This window comes from Cherax quadricarinatus, chromosome 4 (genome assembly GCF_038502225.1).
Source record: "Cherax quadricarinatus isolate ZL_2023a chromosome 4, ASM3850222v1, whole genome shotgun sequence".
Classification (NCBI taxonomy): Eukaryota; Metazoa; Arthropoda; class Malacostraca; order Decapoda; family Parastacidae; genus Cherax; species Cherax quadricarinatus.
The window spans coordinates 10,075,937-10,096,281 of record NC_091295.1 but is presented as its reverse complement, the minus strand read 5'-3'; the positions used below and the strand labels follow the sequence as shown (position 1 = coordinate 10,096,281).

The 20,345-nt window shown below is 37.1% G+C and overlaps 1 protein-coding gene across 5 annotated transcripts in view; it reads right to left on the bottom strand.

Moving 5' to 3' along the window:
- LOC128684405 (early endosome antigen 1-like) overlaps window positions 1-20,345 on the bottom strand; it is a 128,755-nt gene that overhangs the window by 75,127 nt on the left and 33,283 nt on the right. For 3 of the 5 annotated variants that reach the window (XM_070094309.1, XM_070094304.1, XM_070094330.1), the window contains exons 7-9: window positions 15,710-15,793; window positions 10,746-10,877; window positions 1,531-1,671 (exon numbers count right to left, since the gene is read on the bottom strand). In XM_070094309.1, coding sequence (XP_069950410.1) covers window positions 1,531-1,671; window positions 10,746-10,877; window positions 15,710-15,793 — 357 coding nt within the window. The remainder of the gene's footprint in view (window positions 1-1,530; window positions 1,672-10,745; window positions 10,878-15,709; window positions 15,794-20,345) is intronic. The other 2 variants (XM_070094323.1, XM_070094314.1) reach the window with 1 other exon arrangement.

Below are 20,345 nucleotides of genomic sequence, written 5' to 3'. Positions count from 1 at the left end.
TGACCTAAGTGTAAGTAGAATATTTATGTTTATTTATTCTACTGTGGGGTGTATTTATCATCTTTATATGTTATGTAAAGTGTTTATTATATAATTTTGAAAAAAATATCATAGATGGATTAATGAAAATGCGTTTATTAACGTAATATATGACATTTAATGAGACTTTGTTATTATTATCATTACTAATATGGTGTCTTGAGACATAAGACACTCTTACTGATTTTAATGTGTAACTGCATGCCAGCACAGTATGTAAGTTTATTTAGGTACAGGTATACATAAGTATCAGAGTACTGTAAATATAAAATATGAAATAACCATCGACATACCTTGTTCACTGAGTTTAATCGTTTCTAACAACTACGATTAGATGCCATTATAAATGAAGGGAGAAGTAATGAGATGAATTCATGCTGAGAATTGCAAACAAAGTGGAATGTGCTAAGGGAAGTGACTGGGCCAAAAGCAGATTCATACACATTTTCTCTGGTGCTGGACCAGACAAAACATAATGTTTTCCCTCCGCTCGGCTACCACATCTCATATTTATGTGAAATTTATTGTACTGTGGGTGTATCTATCAAGTTTATATGATATGTAAAGTGTTTCTTATATAATTTTGAAGAAAATACCATAGATGGGTTAATGAAAATGTGTATATTAGCATAAAATAAGACATTTAATGTACCCAAGAGTGATTATTATTATGTACTATTAGTATTATTACTATGGTGTTAAGACTAGAGGGACACTCTTAGTGATTTTAATGTGTACCTGCACGCCAGCAGTGTGTAAGTATATTTAGGTACAGGTACACATAAGCATAATTATCAGAGTACATATAAAATATGCAATACAATAGTACCCCGAGTTTTGTACAGCTCCCAACTCAAACAATTATGTAAGTGCTTTTGTAAGTGTATTTTTGGGGGTCCGAAACAGACTAATCTAACTTACATTATTCCTCATGGGAACAAATTCGTTCAGTAACAGACCTTGAACAGCCTTCTGGAACGAATTGCGATCGAAACTTAGGGTACCACTGTAACCTTAAAACGCTTGAAATTTTGGAAAGTTTCCAGACATAATAGAGAGACAGGCTCACAGAGAATGTAAACAAACCAGGTGGGGCGTGCCGTATTAGAAAGACGGGGGAGCCATATAGTGAGTTTTGGCCATAATTTGAAATAGCCATATTGGTGGAATGCCGTAAGGCAAAACACCATAAAGCGGGGCCCTACTGTATATGCATTTTGTAGGCTTAGCTGTACTGCTTACTTAATGTATGATTGTGCAAACATGTTATCAGGCATTTATATGCATTTGAAGTAAAAAAAAAGGCTGTTTCACTTTACAACAATTTTCACTTTACAGCAGCAGCCCAGAACCTAACCTGCTGTATAAGTGGAGCCGACCTGTACTGTGGTTTTGGCAGCAGCAATGACAAATGAAGGGTACAAAAAAAGTTGTCTACCTCACAAACAAAGGTAATGAATAAATAATCGCAGACTGAGTATATAACTTTACCTGAGCTTCCAGGGCTTGAATATTCTCCATATAATTAGCACATTTAGACTTCAGCTCATCGGTCTGTTGTGCATTTCCCGCCATAGCTGCTTCCTTGTCTTCAAGCAGACTACGCATGTGTGATACCTCCTCATCCTTACCCTGTTAATAAGAGTGCTTTTGTTATGCACAACTCACTTTAATGTAATAATATTATCTGCCACTGTAAAGAGGACTGAGACAAGTGAACAACTAGTTAAAGTAAGGATTTCATGGAGTGTCAAAACAAAATGTAAACTTAACATGATAAAGTACTGAATTGTTAATACCTGTGTAATAACTGTTTTGCATAAAAAAGAACGAGGAGGATGCAAAGAGGTGATGAAATAAGAGAAATGAAATAAGAGAAATGAAAGTTCGAGATCTAAAGCTAATTAAGTATAGTATTAGCTAAACAGTCCAAATGTATATACATGTTCTTACCGTTAGTGCCCCAAACGTAGATCAACATTTTATTTTTCCTGCCTCCAAATTTGGCATGATTGGCCTGAGATGCCTGGTCAGCACAGAATGGGTCTTAACACTCGGTGTGTGCAGTATTAAAAAAGTCTGGGACCACTGAGTACCTTGTGGGAGTACCAGTGCAAATGAGCGTCAGCTAGAGCAAACCGCGGCAAACACCTGGGATTCACTAATTTTATGTAGTATTAACACTCCCATTTTAAGAGGAAAGTGATGATGACCCCAAGTTTAGTGGCTTTGAGGTGGATGTGGCCATAAGTGGTCAAGGAAATATCAAAAACCTCGATAATAACCCATGTGCAACATTTGTGCAACACCCTTTCAAAATGTCTTATAACCTATGCCCTAAGTAGAGAGAAACAATTCTGGAATGTGTAATACGTATTTGGCAGGCTGGCTGGCTGGCTGGCTGGCAAACTGGCTGGCTCTATTTCCATCTGTCTGTCTGTATTTATGTCTGTCTGTCTGTCTATCTCTATCTGTCTCTGTCTGTCTCCATCTCTGTCTATTTCTGTCTATCTGTCTCTGTCTCTATCTCTGTCTATCTCTATCTGTCTCTGTCTCACGGGTACACATAAATACAATTATACATAGTGTAAATTACCTAGGATAACCCAAAAAATCCAGACAGTGCTATACTGTGCTTGTAGATATAATGTGTAAGCATGACTGGTAAATATGTATTTACACTTGCTCAGGAACCAGACGTAATGACACAGTCATGTGTAATACCTGTTGGTCCACGAGTGGCTCTCTCCGAGACAGAGAGACAAGCAGAGACAGAAAGAGAGGCAAGCAGAGACAGAAAGAGAGGCAAGCAGAGAGAGACAGATAAGCAGAGACAAAGATAAACAGAGAGCTAGACAGACAGATAGACAGAGAGCTTGATAGACACAGACAGACAGACAGATAGATAGATAGACAGACAGACATGCTTATGTGTAACAGTGAAAACAAATAAAGCCAGGACTGTGGATGCTCATCAAATGTCACCACTTATCTTATCACTGCACTGTCAGTAGTGGACTGACACTTGTCTTACATCATGCTTCAAGGGAACTTACTATTATTATTATATACTCCTGCATATCCAAAACACTGCTGAGACCTATAAATACTTTGTATATATTCCTAGACAATAGTAAATGACCAAGGCAGGTATAAATGTTCACCTATCAGTGTGTTTGTGACAATTTGAGTACAATTTCAGTACCTAATATTAACGTCAGAACAAAGATTGGCTATGAAATCACAAGAACTACTATAAATTATAAATATGAAAACATAAAAATTATATATAATAATATAAAAACGAGAAAAAAAGGTATATTGGCAACACGTCTGCAAGTGGCAGGACTCGATGTTGCCGTCAGGTGAGCATCCAGTGCCAACTTCACGGCCTCATATCTTGGTAAGTACTGACCCTAAATTTTTCTTTTATCCTATAACACTTAGAAAAATGTGCTCTATATTTCTATTAAAAAAATGATGTTTTTTTTTTCAAAATATTCGGGGCGCTGGGCGAGAGAACGTATATACAGTGGAACCTTGGTTAACGAATACTCCACCATGCAAATTTTTCAGGATACAAACTGTTGTTCCATCGATTTTTTGCTTCTGGATACGAACGAAATTTCAGGATGCGAACTTCCCCATCAAGGGAGGTTCCTTAAATAAATAACTAAAATATTTATTTCTTTGCAAAGGTTGCAATGTATGTTTACATATAATATGATAGGTAGTAGGTTGGTAGACAGCAACCACCCAGGGAAGTACAGTGGACCCCTGGTTAACGATATTTTTTCACTCCAGAAGTATGTTCAGGTGCCAGTACTGACCGAATTTGTTCCCATAAGGAATATTGTGAAGTAGATTAGTCCATTTCAGACCCCAAACATACACTTACAAACTCACTTACATAAATATGCTTACATAATTGGTCGCATTCGGAGGTGATCGTTATGCGGGGGTCCACTGTACTACCGTCCTGCCAGATGACTGTGAAACAGAAACCTGTAACTGTTTTGCATGATGGTAGGATTGCTGGTTTCTTTTTCTGTCTCATAAACACGCTAGATAACAGGGATATCTTGCTACTCATACTTACACTTTGGTCACACTTCACAGACATGCACATGCATATATATATATATACATACATCTAGGTTTTTCTCCTTTTTCTAAATAGCTTTTGTTCTTCTTTATTTCTTCTATTGTCCATGGGGAAGTGGAAAAGAATCTTTCCTCCGTAAGCCATGCGTGTCGTATGAGGCGACTAAAATGCCGGGAGCGATGGGCTAGTAACCCCTTCTCCTGTAGACATTTACTAAACAAGAGAAAAAGAAAAACTTTATAAAACTGGGATGCTTGAATGTGCGTGGATGTAGTGCGGATGACAAGAAAAAGATGATTGCTGATGTTATGAATGAAAACAAGTTGGATGTCCTGGCCCTAAGCGAAACAAAGCTGAAGGGGGTAAGGGAGTTTCGGTGGGGGGAAATAAATGGGATTAAATCTGGAGTATCTGAGAGAGTTGGAGCTAAGGAAGGGGTAGTGGTAATGTTGAAGGATCAGTTATGGAAGGAGAAAAGAGAATATGAATGTGTAAATTCAAGAATTATGTGGATTAAAGTAAAGGTTGGATGTGAAAAGTGGGTCATAATAAGCATGTATGCACCTGGAGAAGAGAGGAATGTAGAGGAGAGAGAGAGATTTTGGGAGATGTTAAGTGAATGTATAGGAACCTTTGAACCAAGTGAGAGAGTAATTGTGGTAGGGGACCTAAATGCTAAAGTAGGAGAAACTTTTAGAGAGGGTGTGGTAGGTAAGTTTGGGGTGCCAGGTGTAAATGATAATGGGAGCCCTTTGATTGAACTTTGTATAGAAAGGGGTTTAGTTATAGGTAATACATATTTTAAGAAAAAGAGGATAAATAAGTATACAAGATATGATGTAGGGCAAAATGACAGTAGTTTGTTGGATTATGTATTGGTAGATAAAAGACTGTTGAGTAGACTTCAGGATGTACATGTTTATAGAGGGGCCACAGATATATTAGATCACTTTTTAGTTGTAGCTACACTGAGAGTAAAAGGTAGATGGGATACAAGGAGAATAGAAACATCAGGGAAGAGAGAGGTGAAGGTTTATAAACTAAAAGAGGAGGCAGTTAGGGTAAGATATAAACAGCTATTGGAGGATAGATGGGCTAATGAGAGCATAGGCAATAGGGTCGAAGAGGTATGGGGTAGGTTTAAAAATGTAGTGTTAGTGTTCAGCAGAAGTTTGTGGTTACAGGAAAGTGGGTGCGGGAGGGAAGAGGAGCGATTGGTGGAATGATGATGTAAAGAGAGTAGTAAGGGAGAAAAAGTTAGCATATGAGAAGTTTTTACAAAGTAGAAGTGATGCAAGGAGGGAAGAGTATATGGAGAAAAAGAGAGAGGTAAAGAGAGTGGTGAAGCGATGTAAAAAGAGTGCAAATGAGAGTGGGTGAGATGTTATCAACAAATTTTGTTGAAAATAAGAAAACGTTTTGGAGTGAGATTAACAAGTTAAGGAAGCCTAAAGAACAAATGGATTTGTCAGTTAAAAATAGGAGAGGAGAGTTATTAAATGGAGAGTTAGAGGTATTGGGAAGATGGAGGGAATATTTTGAGGAATTGTTAAATGTTGATGAAGATAGGGAAGCTGTGATTTCGTGTATAGGGCAAGGAGGAATAACATCTTGCAGGAGTGAGGAAGAGCCAGTTTTGAGTGTGGGGGAAGTTCGTGAGGCAGTAGGTAAAATGAAAGGGGGTAAGGCAGCCGGGATTGATGGGATAAAGATAGAAATGTTAAAAGCAGGTGGGGATATAGTTTTGGAGTGGTTGGTGCAATTATTTAATAAATGTATGGAAGAGGGTAAGGTACCTAGGGATTGGCAGAGAGCATGCATAGTTCCTTTGTATAAAGGCAAAGGGGACAAAAGAGAGTGCAAAAATTATAGGGGGATAAGTCTGTTGAGTATACCTGGTAAAGTGTATGGTAGAGTTATTATTGAAAGAATTAAGAGTAAGACGGAGAATAGGATAGCAGATGAACAAGGAGGCTTTAGGAAAGGTAGGGGGTGTGTGGACCAGGTGTTTACAGTGAAACATATAAGTGAACAGTATTTAGATAAGGCTAAAGAGGTTTTTGTGGCATTTATGGATTTGGAAAAGGCGTATGACAGGGTAGATAGGGGGACAATGTGGCAGATGTTGCAGGTGTATGGTGTAGGAGGTAGGTTACTGAAAGCAGTGAAGAGTTTTTACGAGGATAGTGAGGCTCAAGTTAGAGTATGTAGGAAAGATGGAGATTATTTCCCAGTAAAAGTAGGCCTTAGACAAGGATGTGTGAGGCCACCGTGGTTGTTTAATATATTTATAGATGGGGTTGTAAGAGAAGTAAATGCGAGGGTCTTGGCAAGAGGCATGGAGTTAAAAGATAAAGAATCACACATAAAGTGGGAGTTGTCACAGTTGCTCTTTGCTGATGACACTGTGCTCTTGGGAGATTCTGAAGAGAAGTTGCAGAGGTTGGTGGATGAATTTGGTAGGGTATGCAAAAGAAGAAAATTATAAGTGAATACAGGAAAGAGTAAGGTTATGAGGATAACAAAAAGATTAGGTGATGAAAGATTGGATATCAGATTGGAGGGAGAGAGTATGGAGGAGGTGAATGTATTCAGATATTTGGTAGTGGACGTGTCAGCGGATGGGTCTATGAAAGATGAGGTGAATCATAGAATTGGTGAGGGAAAAAGGGTGAGCGGTGCACTTAGGAGTCTGTGGAGACAAAGAACTTTGTCCTTGGAGGCAAAGAGGGGAATGTATGAGAGTATAGTTTTACCAACGCTCTTATATGGGTGTGAAGCATGGGTGATAAATGTTGCAGCGAGGAGAAGGCTGGAGGCAGTGGAGATGTCATGTCTGAGGGCAATGTGTGGTGTGAATACAATGCAGAGAATTCGTAGTTTGGAAGTTAGAAGGAGGTGCGGGATTACCAAAACTGTTGTCCAGAGGGCTGAGGAAGGGTTGTTGAGGTGGTTCAGACATGTAGAGAGAATGGAGCAAAACAGAATGACTTCAAGAGTGTATCAGTCTGTAGTGGAAGGAAGGTGGGGTAGGGGACGGCCTAGGAAAGGTTGGAGGGGGGGGTAAAGGAGGTTTTGTGTGCGAGGGGCTTGGACTTCCAGCAGGCATGGGTGAGTGTGTTTGATAGGAGTGAATGGAAACAAATGGTTTTTAATACTTGACGTGCTGTTAGAGTGTGAGCAAAGTAACATTTATGAAGGGATTCAGGGAAACCGGCAGGCCGGACTTGAGTCCTGGAGATGGGAAGTACAGTGCCTGCACTCTGAAGGAGGGGTGTTAATGTTGCAGTTCAAAAACTGTAGTGTAAAGCACACTTCTGGCAAGACAGTGATGGAGTGAATGATGGTGAAAGTTTTTCTTTTTCGGGCCACCCTGCCTTGATGGGAATCGGCCAGTGTGTTAATAAAAAAAAATGATTGGAGCAAAGAAAGCCTCAATCGTGCTGAGGCATTTCGGCCAGACTTAACCTAATACTAATAGACTATTTAAGTCTAGACAAGTGAAAAGTGTACTAGCAGTGATTACCAATGTTTTGCTAATGGTGGCGCCAACTACTGGCTGCCCTTTGAAGATTCTCCCTACTGTTATTATTATTATTACTATTATATTGTATTATTATTATTGTTATTGTTATAATAATAATAATTATTATTATTATTATTATTATTATTATTATTATTATTATTATTATTATTATCAGTAGTAGTAGTACATACATGGTGAGGGGCTCTTGATCTAGGGAAATGGATCTGTGTTCCAGGTCAGTAAATTAATAATAATGATAATAATTATTATTATAACAATATGTATGTACTAATAATAATGATAATACATAATTACTCATAATAAATAATAACAATATAATAATAACAATAATACTATGTATGTACTGCATATAATTTAGTTTAACGACACCACCACAATGCTCACCAGTGCACATGTGCATACTGACCTACCCTCGCGATCCAAGGAATTCTCGTAATTTCCTTACGTTTCATGCAATTAATTCACTAGATTTCTTTCTTCTAACAATGGGTCCAAAGAAAGCAGGTGCAAAGAACAGTGCCAAGAAGAAAAAGAGGATGATTTGCGTGGAAATAATGCAAGAAATCATTGATAAGCACAGACCAGATATATAGTGTAATGAGAAAAACATAAAAATTGTACAGAGAGACCACACTCGCGACAACAATCCTCCTCCTTCCGCCGTCCACGTAATTATTTATTTATTTATTAGCACACTGATTGATTCCCACCAAGGCAGGGTGGCCCGAAAAAGAAAAACTTTCACCATCATTCACTCCATCACTGTCTTGCCAGAAGGGTGCTTTACACTACAGTTCTTAAACTCCAACATTAACACCCCTCCTTCACAGTGCAAGCACTGTACTTCCCATCTCCAGGACTCAAGTCCGGCCTGCCGGTTTCCCTGAATCCCTTCATAAATGTTACTTTGCTCTCACTCCAACAGCACATCAAGTATTAAAAACCATTTGTCTCCATTCACTCCTATCAAACATGCTCATGCATGCCCGCTGGAAGCCCAAGCCCCTCGCACACAAAACCTCCTTTACCCCCTCCCTCCAACCTTTCCTAGGCTGACCCTACCCCACCTTCCTTCCACTACAGACTGATACACTCTTGAAGTCATTCTGTTTTGCTCCATTCTCTCTACATGTCCGAACCACCTCAACAACCCTTCCTCAGCCCTCTGGACAACAGTTTTGGCAATCCCGCACCTCCTCTTAACTTCCAAACTACGAATTCTCTGCATTATATTCACACCACCACACATTGCCCTCAGACATGACATCTCCACTGCCTCCAGCCTTCTCCTCGCTGCAACATTCATCACCCATGCTTCACACCCATATAAGAGCATTGGTAAAACTATACTATCATACATTCCCCTCTTTGCCTCCAAGGACAAAGTTCTTTGTCTCCACAGACTCCTAAGTGCACTGCTCACCCTTTTCCCCTCATCAATTCTATGATACACCTCATCTTTCATAGACGTAATGATATATTTTATTCATACTAGAGTATATATCAGGTTTCTATATTATTTATATTGTTTATTATGTCATATTAGATGAACTGTGACAAATAAATAAGCCATAGAGTTGATATTAGGGTTATTTTGTCATGCCTCATGAGAGCAGGAATTCAGTTGGAATGAATTAATTTCATTTCAATTAATTTAAATGAGGAAAATTGACCCAGCATACGAACAAGTCCACGGAACGGATTAAATTCGTAAGACGAGGTTCCACTGTATATATATTTGGACTGTTTAGGGGTTAAAATGAGGTTAAGTATTATAAAACTTTCATTTCATCAAATTAAAAAATAGAGGCAGTGACAGGAATATTAAGGGAACAGAAGAGAAAAATTACAATACAGAAAACAGCCCCAGACAGAAAAAAATGATGAATTGAAAGAAAGCCCCAAGCATGAATAAAAAAAATATAAAACTTGGTGGCATCACAAATTGTATACAAACCTGAGGATTGGGGCAGGTGCTAGGAGATGGAACAAGAGCAAAAATAAGAGCTTATAGGCTGCTTAACATAACAGGAAAAGTATAATGCAGTACATACTTTATATGCAAGAGTTATACAGTAAATGAGAAAAGTGAGTGAACAAACAGTGAAGAAAAACGAATAGAAAGTTTTCAGACAACATATACTGTACTGAATAATGAAAGTGTAGATTAAAAACTTTCTGTAAAGATATCAGAAAAATATATTAAAAAAAAAGTCTTATGCAGCATACTTGACCCTAGAAAATACATGACATTGAAATGTCATGCCCTATGGAAGGCTTTCAAAATTTATAGAAGCTGTGAGTAATTTTAACAAAGAAAGCAGGTGTGAGCATGGGACTCATGAAAATTTTGAAATAGGTCTAGTAATAAGACAAGGTTATATATGTCCCTCCTTGGTATATTAATGGACATATGAATGAAACTACTATAGAGAAATGAAAGAATAAGTAAATAACAGAATAAAGCAGGAACTGAATGATAAAACAGAGTTCCTTGTGACCAGTATTTTTGTTGAGGAATCAATACTGATGGCAGAAAATATATATATAAAAAAAGTTATGCAATGATGAATAAGTTCAACTTAAGTCTTTCCAGCAATAAGTGGAGTTCTTGTACCCGACTATAGTGTAATTCTCTTATTGCACACCCCTCCAACTTCCTGAGAAAAGCAAGGCATCTAAAACATAGTGAGAGAAAGATATGATACCTAAGTTCCTATGAGAGAGAGAGAGAAAAAAAAAGAGAGAAGAGAGAGAAAAGAGAAAAAGAGAGTAAGTAGAAAGAGGAGAGAAAAGAGAAAGAAGAGGAGGAGAGCAACAGAGTGAGTAAGCTTGTGAAATTGGAGAGAGGAACATCAGCATGTGCACAGCAATGTACAATTGTGGATATGAACGAGTAAGCTTCTTCTGATTCCACCTTCCTTCTCAATCTAGTGTGAACCACTCATCAGAGAAAGTTCAAAATAAATTCTGTTACCTTAAAAAACAAATTTAGGAGAAATATTGTAGAAAACAGTATTAACTTAAAATGCATAATGAAGTATTGATGATTACCTGTAGTTTCTTTTTCATAATATCTACTTCATCCTTGAGGTTTTTTATTTCTTCTTTTAAGGCAGCTGCCAACTCTGACTTTGCTTTAAGATCATTCTGAAGTGCTGCTTCCCTAGCCTGGAAACTGCTAGCCTGAGGGCAGTTACAAATGGCAGTTATCTTAAGAATACAGTAATTCACTTTGACCTTTACAAAATCATTTTATAAAATAAGTAAAATAACTGAATCTTAGTATGGTACATCTATAACACAGCAGCATGACACTGTTCATTATTAATGTCTTTAATAATAATCAGAATTTTTCATATTAATTTTTTTTTTATCTACATGAGCATGATAAAAAAAAAAAAGCAAGAGTCAAATTAAGTATTTCAGAACGACTGCTAGAAGTATCAACCCTCTTTCTTACAATCAATATGTACATTTATTGCTATTAAATTACTGAAAACATAATGAAGACATCATAAACTAGTACCTAAAACTTTTCTTTTAATACAGGTCGGCCATCATTAATCCGGCAATCAGAAATCCAGTTCAATCAGTAATTCACCACTAATTTCATCTAGCATAATTTCAAATTTCCAGGGTTGCCACACCAACCTGCCATTACTGTTTGGTGGTGCTATTTACTGCACAAGTCATTCCAATTTCTTTTCCTCCATTTGTTATAACCTGCTCACTTTTAGCCCTAGCCATGATTCCAACAAATAAAAGAAATGCTTCTCATGGTGTAAAGCACATACTACACTGTACATTGTCCATAAAAGATAAGGTGGCTTTGAAGCCACTATCAGTCACCATGAACTCAGCTCACTCACATAAGCTGTGACTGGCAAATTTGGGCCTACATATGAGAGAATAGGTCTATGTGGTAACTGTGAACTATATAAAAGAAAATCCTGCAGCAAGCATTGCATAATGAGAAAAAAATTGCGATTGTGTTTTTGGTGTAAAATAGAGACTTGTGGTATACAGTGGACCCTCACCTAACGATATTAAGTGGTACCTGAGAACGAATATCGTTAGGCGAGTTTTTTAGCATTAGCCGAGGCAAAATGTTAGCGTTAAAATGTATCGTTAGGCGAATTTAATGTTATGCGATGCGTTCGTTAGGCGAGGGTCCACTGTATTTTTGTATTCTCTTTTTTTGGTCTCATTTGACAGAATGAAGGATATATCTGAGAAATAGATACGATTTTGATTGGTTTCATGACAGAAAGTACGTTGAAACTGAACTCAAAGCAGCGGAAATGTTCGATTTTTGCAGATGTTCAAGAGTAAACAAATGATGTCACCGTCCAATACGTGTCCAACTGGCCAGTCTAATATGCAGTCATGAATGGGTTGACATTACTTATACGTATTATTACAGTATTACAATGCCATAATCTGCATAACAGTAAATCTGTTTTTTGTGTGAATAAAAATTCAAAATTAAAAGCAAGCGTAATATAAGAGGGGCCTGTAGACATGACTAATAAGCAGAGGAAATGTTATTTTAGTGCCAGGAATGTCTGCACTGTTTATTCTGGACTCTATTTTGAAATTGGCATCTACTGAAATTCGTGCGAAATTGGCCACATTACCAATTTCTGACCACTTTATTGAGTAGTTGAAATAGGTAAATGGGCAGTTTCTTGTACTCAATCGACAGAATAGAAGGAATGCTAGAGAAATACGTAGCTATGAGTTTGGTAGGCTGGATCAATGGAATGGGCTAAAAATAGGGGGTAAGGTAGGTGAAATCACCAATGCATAAATATCGTCATTGGGTTAAGTGCACTCTAACCTAACAATTCTGTAATCCAGCAAAATCACTAATCCAGCACCCTATAGGTCCCGATGATGGCGGATTAGAGATGGTCAACCTGTATCATGATCATACTGGAGTCTAAAAGTTTAAGCATGGTTGCTTATGCCTTAGCCCATTTTATTTATGGTACTGGATACTTCACTGCATGAACTAACAAAAAAAATATTCACTACCCTTATTAACCCCTAAACTGTATCTGATGTATACTGTGTGTCAGGGTACCAGAATGTCTGACATACACTCTATGCCATACACCTTCAAATATGTTGCCTGCCAACACTTCAGTTTTCAGCTTAACTGTTTGGGGTTGCCAACCACCACCCTCACACCTGGGAAAAAAACTTGAGAACCAGGCAGGTCCACACACTGAATCATGGATTACACTGCCTCAGTAGCATATGTAAACAATAACCAGCAGGCCCTTTAATACCAGCACCAGCTACTCTGCCTGCAGTGTGGAATTTGCAAGAAGGTGCCTTACTTGTTCCAGATCTATTATAATTTTATATTACTAACAAAAGAATTTAGCCAAAAAGCCCACAATGTAAATTTAACCTAGGATAACCCAATAAAGTCTAGCACTGTGACTTATTTCTATGTTTCAGGGAGCATTACACTATCATAAGAATTTCTTGTATAGTATAAACAGAAATATGAAAAAGCAATTATTTGTAGCAATTTATAGAGAATATTGCAGATGGGGCTAAGGAGAGATAAGTATCTTCATATGCTTAAGGTTTGGTTGGCAATGCTCTCGCATCACACACAGAGTGCCTGTGGTTAAATCCCCGGCATGGGTGGAAACGTTGCAGATGTTTACTTACATCTGCTATTCCTGTTCACCTAGAAGTAAGCAGGTAACCTGGGTGTTAGTTGACTGGTGTGAGTCACATCCTGGGGGACAAGATCAAAGGACCCCAATGGAAATAAGAGAGACAGTTGTTGATGACACAATGACTTTCTTAGGTTAACCTGGGTGGCTAACCCTTCCCCTGGGTTATAAATGCAAACAAATCTTATCTTATGGTACTAAAACACATTGAGACACAGATATTATCCTAACAAGGTAGTGTACATAGTGTTAGACATTGGAAAAAATAATCATAGTCTGGAGTAAATATGTTAGAAAACATTAATACTGCAATGTGCATTTGTGCCTATGTTACAAATAAATGATCATTTATCACCAACTTCAAGATGCCTTAAAACCAAAAGTTTTCCTCTGATTTCAGTTTTCTTTTCATAGTTCTATTTAGAAAAATGGTCTCTTTCAATCTTGTAAGAAAAAAATAATTTTGAAAACTTCATCATACAAACACAGGAATTTTTATTTCCAGGTCTGCCAGTGTAATTGCTAATATCATTAGCCTAAGATGCATTTCTTTATAATTTATAATAGTAGTTCATATTCCTTTATACCTGTATGCTGTTACATTTGCAATATGACAAAGAATTTCCTCTAATCTCTAACACACACATACTACAAAATCTTCAATATAAATTATCTTAATCCACTTGTAAAAAGAAAATTCTTCTATTGGCTATAATGTTTATTTTGTCAGGTATGAAATGGAAAAGGAAAATAAAATAACAATCAAGATTAACTGGATTAAAAATAAAGTTAAGTAGGGTTAGCTAAGAATATTTCAGATACAGTTCAAAATAAAATAAAACCAGTATATAAAATTACCTATCAATATTTTATATTGGAAAAGTGTAACAATCCATTACACTGCATTATAATACTGTACATACTCTACTGCCAATACCATACAGTAATACACTCTCTGATCTCTAAAATTCAGAATTTTCTATTTAACCCTTTCACTGTCGGTGTCGAAATATTACGGCTTGCAAGCCAGTGTTGGTGCCGTAATATTACGTCAAAATTCTAGCAGCTTCCAACCTTGCAGAAGAAAGCTGGTAGGCCTACATATGAGAAAATGGGTCTGAGTGGTCAGTTTGTGCAGTATAAAAATAAATCCTGCAGCACACAGTGCATGAGAAAAAAAAAACTCCTTCCACGTTTTTGGTTTAAAACACCAACTTTGAGGTGTATTTTCGTATGGTATTTATGGTTGTATTCTCATTTTCTTGGTCTTATTTGATAGAATGGAAGATATATTACAGAAATAGAGATGATTATGGACTAAAAGTACAATCACATCAACTGGTGGTCTAATATGCTTTCACAAAGGCACTGATATTATTTACACCATTTTTTACAATAATGCAGTAGTCTGCATAACAGTAAATCTTCTATTTTTTTGTGTGAATAAAAATTCTAAATGGAAAGGAAGCATAATATAAGAAGGACCTGGAGATGTGACTAATTAACAGAGAAAATGTTATTATAGTGCTAGGAATGTTTGTAATGTTAATTCTGGACCCTATTTTGAAACTGGCCTTACTTGAATTGTGCATGAAATTGGCCAAATTACCAATTTCTGATAATTTTATTGGGTAGTTGAAATTGGTAAATGGGTGGTCTCTTGTACTAAATCAAAAAAACAAATGGAGTTCTAGTGAAATAGCTATGAGTCTGGTCAACTGGAACAATTGAACTGGCCAAAAATTGAGCTCAAAGTGGGCGAAATCGCCAATGCGTAAATATCGCCAAGACCACTAACTTTCCAAGAGCGAAATTCCGTAAGTTTTCCATCAAATTTCCTACTTTTGGTGTCATTAACATTGAGAAAAGATTCTCTATAAGAAAAAATATTTTATTTTTTAAATTCTTCAACACCGAGAGCAAGTTTGTAAGCAGGGATCTCGAAAATGAAAGGATTAACAGGAATTTTGAATTTGAATGGAGAATTTGGCAAAAGGATAGCAGTTTTTCTGATAAAAGAGAATGTTATGTAATTTGAATTCAGAATGATTGAAAATTAACTCTCTTATCAAGAGCAAAAATTCTTAAAATTTTATCAATTCAAATTTCAGAAAGACCTATTCATTTTTTTTCCAAACATGAGAGAATACTTTACAAATTACTTAGGAAACTCTCCATAACTCTGATTTACTTTAATCTAGATAGGACTGAAGTACTGTACAGTATGTGATTTTTATAACTCAGACAAAGCTAAACTATTAAGAAATTGAAAGAAAATAGAATGAAATATAGTCAACTTCAAAAGTACCATAACTTTACCTCAATATCTCTGTTGATGAGCTTTTCACGTACAGACTGAAGCTCTAGTCGAAACCTATCCTCCAAAAGCTTGACAGAGTCACTCTGAAAACCACATGCAATAGTCTACCATCATGCACCACACTAATGTTAGGAATAATTCAGTCTTTAGCTAGGGTATCCAATAATGCATGCAAGAATCAGCATTGACAATAACTGATATTTTAACTACCTTACCATACATGAAGTGCAGAACATTGCAGTTGGATTACTACAAATAATAGTGTTCATGATAAAGTTATAAAATACTATAAATAATGACAGTTGACTGCCTTGCATCTGTTTTTTTTAACTTTGCATCTATTTCCCACCAAAACAAAGTGATCCAAAGAGCAATTTTTCTTCTTTGTGTTTCAGGTTAGCTAAGTTCAAGAAAAAGAATAACCAATGCCTTGCTCTGGATATTTTAGTTTTCTTCTTTGCTTTGCATGGCTTAAAAGGAAAGAATTTTAATCTACTTTACCCAAAGGGTGGAAATGAACAGAGAACATGTTTCCAGAACTGATTCAGAAAGCACAAGAAAAACAACAGAAACAAAGTGTATAATGAAAAGGAGAGTTATTAATATTAGCCTGCTATATAAATGTTCATGACACAGGAGAAAAATAGCAATTATATCAGACTGGAAAACTTTAAGCAGGCTTCTGTCTGATCCCTCACACAACAGAATGAAATAAATAATACAGTAGGGCATCCCCCTATCTGTAGAGATTATGTTCCAAGGACCTGCCACGGATTGTAGCGAACCCCATTTATAAGTCATTTTTCGTTTACATACATACCTATTACTGTATAAAGTTTAATTGATAAATTACACACAATAAGTCAAGAATTAGCACTTTTCACTGACAGGAAGTACTTCACAGCTTCTCTTAGGCTTTGAAGAACTACCACCATCACTACTCTTGCACTTTGAGGTCATTATTAAGCAAAATTAAGGTTTTTTTCGAGCAACGGTAAACCACGGATAACTGAAACTGCATGCAGATACAGGCCCCACAGATATGGGGGAGGGGTCGTACTGTAATACAGTGGACCCCCGAGTTTCGGCAGCCTCGACTTTCGCGAAATTCGACCTTCATCGAGTTTTTTTGGAAAAATTTCGCCTCGAGTTTCATGAAAAAACTCGTGTTTCGGCGACCGTCCATTACCTGTCCGCCCGTCACCGCGCACACAAAGCCAGTCTCCCACGCCATTCACACTCAGTGTGCCATTGTTTACCAACACGTGGCCATCACCCCGCGGGTTCATACAGTACATTTCATAATAATCCATTGTTTTTTGTGCTTGCAACTGCTAAATAAGTCATCATGGACCCAAGGAAAGCTAGTGCAAGCCCTTTGGTAAATAAAGTGAGTGACGGGGATGTGGAAGAGTTGGTGGAGGACCACAGGGAAGAGCTAACCACTGACGAACTGCAAGAGCTTCAATTGGAACAGCATCAGACCACAGCTGAGGAACTTGCTTCAGAGGAGGAGGAAGAGGGAGTGGATGAGGTGCCTTCTTCAATGATTAAGGACATGTGTGGAATGTGGAATGAGTTGCAAAGTTTTGTTGAAAAGTATCACCCTGACCAAGCTGAAACAAGCTGTATCTGCAACATGTACAATGACAGTGTTGTGTCCCACTTCAGGGAAATCTTAAAGAAACGCCAGAAAAAGACCTCTCTAGATAGATATTTTGTGCGCCAGGGGTCCAGTGACTCTCAAGTTGTTCCCAGTGGCATTAAAAGAAGAAGGGAAGTAACCCCAGATAAGGACTTGCTACCTAAAGTCCTAATGGAAGGAGATTTTCCTTCCAAACAATAGTGTACACCTTCCTCCTATCACCTCCTCCCATCTTCCATCCACCCAGAAGTCTTCAGTAAAGGTAAGTGTAATGTTATTATTATTTATTTTAAATGCATGTATGTACTTGATTTCTGATTGTTTTCATTATGTAAATCTTTATTTAATTTGAAAAAAAAAAAAAATTATTTTAATATTTTTGGGTGTCTGGAACGGATTAATTTTATTTCCATTATTTCTTATGGGGAAAATGGTTTCGAGTTTTGTGAATTTCGACCTTCGGCGGGCTCTCTGGAACGGATTAATCATGAAACTCGGGGGTCCACTGTATTAATAAAAAGTGCTAAACCCATGAAAGTCATTCAGCACTGAGCAGTAGAGGAACACATGTCAGAAAACAAGAGCAGTCACAAACAGCAAGACAAGATAGGACACAAATGTAGGACTTAGAGAATATAATAAAGTAGACTGATAAAATATCATAGACAACATTAATATTTAAAAAAAAAATCTGAGAAAAGGCTGAGAATAAGCACAGCAAGGCATGAATAAAAGGCTGAAAATAAAGACCAATCATTCTGAGATAAACATGGCAATCTATCAAGATGTGCTAGACAGATACTGTGACATCATATAAACCTCACATAGTGGAGAAGGTGCGAATACATAAGATGACCAAGGGTGAGTCTGCTACATCAACTGCATAAGTATGATGAAACAGTTTCCTCTAATAATGATTTCACAGAAAACAGTTCACTGGTCAGTCTGGTGGACCAACAATGCTGCTGGTGATCTTTCATGTGTTATGTGAAAACTAAACAGCCAAACACCATAAATTCACTAGATTTAGGTATCTCACAAATTCATAATCCATGATTACAATATAAATCAACCCCTAAATCCATAAAAGTGATATTCTGAGGATTTTATGAATCTGGAATTTGCAAATACAGTACAACCTGTAATGCAAAGTTCTGTCTGCATAATAAATTCTGTTTCATCTAGATAAAGATTCATTTTGTGTTTCTGAGACCATATCTCTTTAAATATTGCTCTGATCTAGTTAATATTAATGAATGTCCAGAAAGTAATTAATTTTAGTCAATGAAAATCCATTGAGAACATTTTAAAGGAAATCCTATGGCTGCTTTTCAATTTAGGGATTGTGCACCAAGCCAATGAAAAATAAGCATGGTAAATAATCAAAGCCATTCATGGGAGGTCCTTTGATAAAAAATGTTTGATAATCAAAGCACATGAATTAAAAAGCCAGCAAATTTAGGGCTTGGACTGTAGCAATCTGAGAGAGGTTATTACCAATCAAAGATCAGAAGGTTAGAAGCAAATGAATATGCAATGAGTCTTGAAGTTTATTATTCCAAATGCTGAACTGAGTGGGAATCAAACAGAAAATATCCCTTTGAGATGACCCCAGCATAGCAAGTGAAACAGTAAAACAGAATACAGTGGTACCTTGAGTTTCGAACAGCTCCCAACTTGAACAATTATGTAAGTGTATTCTTGTAAGTGCTTTTGTAAGTGTATTTTTAGGGGTCTGAAACTGACTAATCTAATTTACATTATTCCATATGGGAACAAATTTGTTTGGTAACAGCACTCGAACAGCCTTCTGGAACGAATTAAGTTCATAACTCAAGGTACCTGGGTGTTGCCAATTGCTGTTTGTTGCAGCCTGGGAAAGAGGACTAAAAGACCCCCAATGGAAACAAGTCATGATGCATTTTTTGGGGGGGTGGGGGGGGGGGTTTATTCTGGGTTTATAGCACTCAGGGGTTAATAATCAGAAAAAAGAATTCTTTTTATGCATGCAACTTTCTAGACTGTTAACCCTTAAATGGTCCAAACATATATATATGTTCTCTCATGTATATATATGTTTGGACCAAACGTATATATATACGTTTCATTTGTCATTCATTCAACATTGGCATGATAGGTCTGAGTCACCTAGACATGAGAGAATGGGTGTGCACACTCAGTGTGCACCATATAAAAAAATTGGGGATGCCTGGGTACCACATGCTCTTTTTCCTATAAAAAAAACTATTTTTTTTTTCTCAAAATATTTGGGGCGCTGTGGAAGTGAATGTATATATACGTTTGGACTATTTAAGGGTTAATAAGGGATAAGTAATCAGTATATACAAGAGAGGGAGTGAAGTAATCCACAGAAAATGATCTCCAAAAGAATTATGGGATTAACCCCCACTCAAGACTCAGTGGAATAAAAGTGGCAGAGGAGCATTATTATCACTAGTGAGTGTTGAAATTAGATCTATCACTATCACTACACAAGAATAAAACGAGGATCCCAGAAGTAGTAAAGCCATGAGGTTGAGGTGGTTAGTGATCAGAATCATCAAGAAGGATGTGTGTGATACAGGAAATCTTGAGGAAGGGACCTAGAAGGTTTTTTGTGTTGGAACGGAGTCAAAGAGAGGTGAGATCAAACTTACCCTCTATCAAGGCAGTGATAAGCTTTGATTTTTTTACTTTTGTGGAAGCCCCAAAACTGAAACATCCCTATTACTGTCCTGAGATCTATGGATGTCAAATGTGTAGTTGAGCTCTCCATAAAGATATAGAATTAAGATAGAGGAACACCAGTATATCTAGAGACCCAAGCCAAATTCTGTACCTGCGACTAATTTCGAGATTTTCTACTCTCACAGCCCAGCCTGGATCCAGGATGAACTGTGGATGAGTTAGCAGGAAGCCTTGGGGCTGTCTTGAAACAGAAGGCATCAACAAACTAAGTTCTTGCCACTGAGAAAGAATGTAATGTGTCT